General features: G+C 39.2%; 1 protein-coding gene across 1 annotated transcript in view; it reads right to left on the bottom strand.

Annotated features, from left to right (window-relative positions):
• MEP1B (meprin A, beta) overlaps positions 1-7,449 on the bottom strand; it is a 23,881-nt gene that overhangs the window by 463 nt on the left and 15,969 nt on the right. Inside the window, 4 exon segments of the mRNA XM_009073366.1 lie at positions 881-1,082; positions 3,152-3,371; positions 3,817-3,987; positions 5,532-6,026. Of these exon segments, the coding sequence (XP_009071614.1) occupies positions 881-1,082; positions 3,152-3,371; positions 3,817-3,987; positions 5,532-6,026 (1,088 nt within the window).

Here is a 7,449-nt window from a genome sequence, read left to right as displayed (position 1 = left end):
TAGGGAAGGGAAATATGTGTATAATGTAAGAGCATTACTTGCAAAGAAACCAAAACTATTTATTGGAAGGTCATAAAGTAACAGTGACAAGTATCTGATACTGCACAGAGGTACTGCAACTCAATGGGATATCACACAAAGAGCATTGGTACAAAATTAAAAATGGAACTCTGCTGTCTGGAAGGCTATTCCTCTTCAAATTGCTTACAAAATTTCTCCTCTGCCCTGTGAGTCCCTCTAAGCTATTTCCAAGATAAGCCTCTATTTAAACTAAGAGTTCACGTGCCTCAGACTCTATGAAATTTCCGACGAATCCTGGCCAAACGTTGCTGCTATCCACTACCTGGCATTTTCCTTCTTTTACATCTCCCTAAGTCATGATTTCCATGAGCATTTTGTTCCTTACATAAAAAACGTCCTTTGAATAGAGAAAATTATTTTTAGATTTGCTTTTCTTTTGATGTTTTGGGCTGGATTTTTTAGCACCATATCCTAGTGTTTTAAGGGGAGACTGACAGTAGAAAAAAGCAGTAATAGATGAAATACAAGTTTACTAAGCAGAAAATATAGTTTAATTACAATTAGAAAATGAGTCCCTTTGTTCAGACCCTCCCACTCAATGTAGGCTGCCATTGGGGCAGTAAGAAGGGGTGGGAGGTGAAAGGGTGGAGGAGGAGAACAGGCTTTGAATTAAGCTGCATTTTGTTGTTTGATAAACTAGTAGCACTTAATGGAGCACTTTAATTCCTAAGCTGGACTCTTTACATTTCAAAACTGTGACATTTTCCCATTTATTTTGTACTGAATTTCATTCTTTACTTTGTAGTGAATATAGATGTGTGTGTGCATATGTATTAGTTGAAAGAGGCAAAATACTTACCTCTTCCAGAGTCATGTTCTCCCTTGTTTTCTTCCCATTTTTGTATTTCTTTTTAATGCACACTGCGGTTGTGATAGTGACAATAAGCATAACAACAAATACAGCTATGGATGAAGAAACAGCTATTACAGTATTTTCTTTAGTTGAGCCTTTCCTTTCACACTTTTCTCCCATGTACCACCAGTCTGAACCTGCTGGACATCTAAAAAGTAAAAGAACAAATATATGTTATCACCTAGAGTTTAAAGGTGTGGAAAGATTTGCTCAAGAAAAATAGCATCTCTAGTGCAGTTGCTATATCTCAAAGCAAAATGAAGTTATCTTAAAATGGACTTCTATTTTAAAGTTGTCTTGAGTGGCCCACTGTCCTTACGCATATGAATGTGCTTCTTTCACCTTCCTGCTGCTTCACAGGTCATGCCTTCAGAGAGAGCTTTTGCCAGAAAACCCAAGTGCCTTCCTGATCCTCTTGACTGCTCAACACTTGGCTGAAGCTTTTCTATAGAGCTGCTCTACCAAACAGTAGTGCTCTCCAGGCTTCTCTCAACAGACAGCAGCTGAACCAAAACTTAGCTGCAGGAATTCTCCAGTTCAAGGACTGAGCTAGCTGAAGTTTCCCTTCCCTACTCAGTGCTTCACCACTAGTAGATGTAGTACATGCAGTACTTTGTAATCAGACCTTCTCATTGTCATGAGGGGCTTATTTTCAATTTTAAAGAACTTATATGAGTTGCCTCTGTCCTCCCCTCCAGAAGAAGGGAAGAAAAGAAATGAAAATCCTAGAAATTATCTGGTTTTAGGACCGAAAAAACCCTCCAGTTCCCTACTCAGTGCTTCACCACTAGTAGATGTAGTACATGCAGTACTTTGTAATCAGACCTTCTCATTGTCATGAGGGGCTTATTTTCAATTTTAAAGAACTTATATGAGTTGCCTCTGTCCTCCCCTCCAGAAGAAGGGAAGAAAAGAAATGAAAATCCTAGAAATTATCTGGTTTTAGGACCGAAAAAACCCTCCAGGTTTTGATTCCATCCCCTTATCCAGCATCACAATCAGCTCCGAAACATTTTATGAGTGAGAACAAGGATCCAAATGGTCTAACTGACTGCACATCTGCCCCTACCTTTTTAAACTTGGTTGTTCCTTCTGTATTGATTTTTTTTGTTCCTAACACGTTTATTCAGAAATACCCTCAACCCTGAAAATGAGTCTGTTTGCAGAGCGCTACAAAGATACTAGCTATTGGGAGGGACTTCAAGTGAGTCACCTTGAACAGACTTGAACAGAAAATCAGAGCGGAAACTGCCTGCTGGTCACATATTTCTGTAGGACAGAAAGCAGGTCACAAAGGCACTAGAGCTTCAAATGGTCCAGAGATGTCAGAAAATAAATGTTATCTTTCCAGAATTTTGAAATCGGGAATAATATTCAGTATAGTTTTGGGGATTTTTTCTCTTCCTGAAACAGCTCCTTGGCATTTACTCATATCTGTGACCTGCTTCTGACAAATTTATCAAGAATTGCTTTTTAAAAGGCTTCTAAATGGGGAGATATAACACTTAGTGAGTCATCCTGACTCTTGTGGCTCTTGGCCTTTAGATCTTTGCCTCACAGCACTCCCTCAGTCCACCTGCCCTGGCACAGCATCAGATAAGGTTGCTATCTTCAGCCTCAGAGCTTGTTTGGGAGCTGGAACAATGCTAATCAGTCAGGTGGGTTACATAAACTTATCCACAGAGAATTAAATAAAAGTTGATATTAATCTTCTTGCGGGGCAAACAGTGTTTTAGTCCTCAGCTTTCATTGCTGCCTTCAAAGGCAAGCAACTACATTTTGGCAATTCATGGTCATAATTTGCACTGCACAATATTTCTGAATCAAAATCTAAAATACTGCTTCCTACCTGATAAGTATTTAAAATATTTTCTACTGATATAAATGCTCTTTTCTTTCAACCGCATTTAACTCTTCTACATTTTGCTGTCAGAACCTCTAAGGTTATATATAACCATGGGCATGACCTAAAATAATAAACACATTTAAAATGTAATTTACAGGGAAGTCAAGCAGAGTACCTAAAAACGGTCAAATGCTGAGGTTAGGAGCTTTGTTGCCAAATTGGTCCTAAGTTCAGTCTCACAGGAGCAGTCAGAAATACTGGCCTTCATCAGCTATAGTCTGAATTTCCTTTCATTAGGAACAGAGATCTATTTTATTAGAAAATTTCATTATTGATCCTAAAATTGCATTTGAGAGTGAATTGAGAGTTACCTGCACACTGGTGCACTATTTACTATAACACAGACACCATCATTTTCGCAAGGGTTGTATGAGCAGAAATTCGGAACCTCTGTCTCTGGCTTTTCTACCCCGTTGCTGGTGGTGGTGGGTGCAGTGGTGGTCGTGGTGTGAATGGGCTTGTTGGTGGGGGTAGGGGTAGGTTTGTCTGTCGCAGCAGTAGTGGGCTGAGTTAAGAGTAGATGTGATATATCTGCACGATAAAACCACAAGGTCTTTAGTTCATGTTATTTTTCTTATTATTCTAATTGTCATTTCTAATAATAAGGAACAAAGAGCCTGTCCACAGCTATAGTGGATAAACAATTCTATTTTACCTTTCAGGAGCATAGTGTATTTTGGAAATGTCCTCTAGGTATTTTTCAGAAGCAGATAACTTTATTTAAACTACTCTATTCAAAATAATTTGCAGAGGATTAGCATTGGTTTATACACTTTCACATGAGATAAAGGAATGGCACCATGCATGTACCTATCCACAAACTGATTCAAACATATGACTTCACTTTAGATACAGATATAGTTCAAAAACTGCTCATGTGCAAAGTACATCATGTGTATTTATATCTACAGCACTAGTGACTTAGTATGTGACACTGTTTACTGCATTGTAAAGAGTATCAGCTACGTTTACATACCTTCCACTGTTAAAAGAATATAAACACTATCTTCTTTAATATAGTTGTATCTTCTAAGTCTCTCATGAGTTAAAAATGCACTTGTTCCAACTGCTGGACCTCTCTTGAATGTAGTTCCATTGGGAAAAGTTGCTGTGGATCCCACTTTACCGGGCCTATCCCAAAAATAATCTGAGGATTCTGGGGGATAAAAAAAATAAAGACAAGAAAAAAAGAATGTGAGGCTACTCTGGATTTGCCACTCCATAAAAATCTCAATCGCCTGAGATTCCACACTGCTGAGATGCACAAGACAATGGAGATCTTCAACAGGTTGGTTTAGCCTGATGTATTGAGTAAAGAACCTGCTGGAGATGAGCTATTGGAGAGCTAGTTGAAAACCTGATGTATTTTCTTAGTTCTTTAAAGTGTAGTGGACAAGAAGATAAGCAGCACATGAATCATCTGTAAAGTCATTTAATGCAGTGCTTCTCAAAACAGAGCATCTATTGCAGTAGAGGTAGGGTACAGGGCACTTGAACAACCTGAATGATCATGGATCACTGATGCCCACTCCATCAAACCCTCTTCTAAATCTCAAAGCTGAGCCTGACTGTCTATGAAAGTATCTGACAGAGGGAGAAGAAACTGCCTGCTCAAACACCTCACTGGTTACAGAAAGGGTAGGTGTTACAAGGCTTCTCTTGGGAATCTGGGACTGTTAGCAATATACGAATAAACAAGGGAGAAGGAGCAGAATGCAAACAGACTGCATGTCCACAGGGTCATGGAAGGAAAGGATCTAAGCACTGTGGCCATAAGAGCAGAAAGCACAGGGAAAATTAAACATCTGTGGAGGACCTGGTGTGGTGCATCTCTCATTTACAGGGAGGACATTTAGTTTTTCTAGATTACCTGCTTTATTTTTGTGTAGAGCCAGTGCCATAGGAAGATGAATGTAAAACATAGCATTTTAAAAATAATACTGTGAATTAGACATTTTCATGCCTTCCTTCCTTCAGTGATCTTACAGTGAAAGCCCAGGAAACTAATTCAGTGATGGAGGTGGTTTCTTTTGGCAAACCACTTATATAAATGTACAAAGTCATTTTGGATTAAATCCAATCTTTGTCCAATGATGAATATGAGTGTTTTCTCTAATGTCTCTCTCTCTCTAGAGATTCCTACCATTTCCCAGAGCTACATCCTTACGTCCACTGCCTCCTTTCCAAGTTATTGTGGACAATTATCCCTTATCCTCTCACACCTTGAATCAGAACAGATTATGTTATATCAATCAGTACTTTGACCATCTGGAGATTTGTGCTGTCACCACTGTACCTTTGACAAGGAGGGTGGGGATTTGTTTAACAGCTGCACTTTTATCTGGTATGAACTGGGTGTATTGTTAATTCACTATTTTTCTTTTCAAGCTTTCTGGAAAACGCCCATACTCATTTAAACAGATATAAATAAATAATAAGGTATTAAATGCATCTTCACAGAGCATATGAAAGAAACTTTAGGAGTGGGTCATCCACCTGTGGCTTGTGCAAATCAACTTTGAAATCCAGGGTCCCAGCTTAACCTGCTTGCAAGTTTAATTTTTTTTTGTCTATGGATGAAATATATTGTTGCTGCAAGCAAATTTAACATTCCAGAAGCTAAAAAACCTGCAGCAATTTACACAAAGAAAAGATGTGACTCCTTGTCTTTTGGATGTGTTTTACACATACTGGACAGCATGTCTGGTTTTGACTAACCTGTTAATTCTGTAGGGTCTGTTGTTACACTTCTTTGATTTGACATCTGTTGACGAATATCAGGATGCTGGTCGAGCAGAGTCATGGTAGCTTGTTGCCATGGACAGGGCCATTGCAAATGATCATCATTTGCTCCAGAAATCAAGGAAAAGTATATTCCTAAATTAAATGGGCTATTAGTGGTACCATTTACATACAAGGCGACCTGAAAAGCATATCCTTTACTAGAGTAAAAAGGTGGACTGTATATCTTTCCTGCTTCCCCTGCTGGACTTGTGTTGAGGAGATGTGTGAAATTTCTGATATGCCAGACGTGGTGGGGACACTGAGTTTCTGACAAGTTGATGTCGTCTATAGAGAGGCCTCCATTTGATAAACCATTTCCTCTCACGCCTTGAAACACGACCCGGAATTTACTTGTGACATGCAAAGAAACATGATGGAGCTGCCAGTAAGCCTCAGGTGAACCTGAAAAACAAGGGTAGAGAGTCCACAGTACAGTCAAACATTGCACAGGTTTATGGACCTTATACCAACACAGTGTAAGAATTTCTCAGTTCCACTGGCACTGTTATGATGAAATATTTCTTCGCTAGATGTTACTTTTTGAGTGCAAGACCGTATTTTCTCAATTCAATTTTCCAACAGATTTAATACACATAATAGCACTTTCTTTTGAGTGAACACATTGTTGATGGGTTTTAAAACTTTTTCTTTTACATTTTAAAAGAAAATTGCATTAATTAGTCCAAATGTTGTGATAATTAAATGCACAAAGATGGCGGTCACCTCTATTATTAAAAAGAAAAGATTCACAACATGTTATATTCAAATAACTGAATAACAACATGTCTCAATAAAAAAAGTGCTACAGAGGATTCTGAGAGCCTAGAACTACAAGACTGGTCCATTCATTTGGTTTTGTATATTTAAATGGCTTGTTGGAAGCTTGCCTGTGCAGGAGCACTATTCACCCATCAAATGATTAATGGTACCAAGTTTGAATTAAAGCCAGTCGTTTTCAAAACCTACTTCATGTGATAAAACCTCACTGCAAGTCTGATGCAGCATCCAAAAGTGCTTGCACAAGCAAATTCCACTTGACTCCGAGAGCAGCACACGCAAAAGCAAAGACCTCTGCACAGGGGCTTTGTGAGGCCAATGAAAGTAGAACACTCTTTGTTAAAAGTATATACAGCAAAACAGTTTCTTTTGCTGTCTGGTCTCCATTCATCTGCACTGAAGAACAGACTTTCAAATGCATTTAGGGAATAAGCAGTGCCAATGCCAGGTACAGAACTCATGCGTCACTCTCCTAACAATCCAAAACACAACACAAGGGATCTCAGAAGTGAGTCTTAATTTATTGACATTTTTCATTACCATTATAATTAGGAAGAAAAAGAATAAACCCATTAACAAGCAGAAAAGCACCCCACTGTTTTCCATGAAATTGCCTTCTGCATAAACTAAAGGCTTTTTGAACTGCATGGGTTATATGCAAGACTGGGGTTTCTGACTCATGTTCAATGAGCAGATCAGCTACTGTGCTACAAAATGTCCCACTCCCACAGCCTCCCCTCTGAGGGCAGCCACAGCTGCCACAGACCAGAAGAAAGGATTCAGGGCTTGGCCCTCAGTCTTTTGAGCATGGGGGTTCAGTGCAAACCCACAAGTAGTTCAGCCAGGGTGTCAGATCACGGCTGCAAGGAGCTGTAGTCTCACTGTTTCTTCCATGTTGTTGACTGTGTTGGTGAGGGTAACTTCTCACATGAGAGAAGTGGAAAAAGCTTGGGGAGAAAATGATCTTAAGCTATTCCTGAAAGTTTTGCCAGAGATTGTCAAAATAGGGTGCCTGTTTGGACATGCATGTGAGACTAGAGACTCAAAA

The sequence above is a fragment of the Acanthisitta chloris genome, unplaced genomic scaffold (assembly GCF_000695815.1).
Source record: "Acanthisitta chloris isolate BGI_N310 unplaced genomic scaffold, ASM69581v1 scaffold794, whole genome shotgun sequence".
Classification (NCBI taxonomy): Eukaryota; Metazoa; Chordata; class Aves; order Passeriformes; family Acanthisittidae; genus Acanthisitta; species Acanthisitta chloris.
This window is presented reverse-complemented; position numbering and strand designations above follow the sequence as displayed.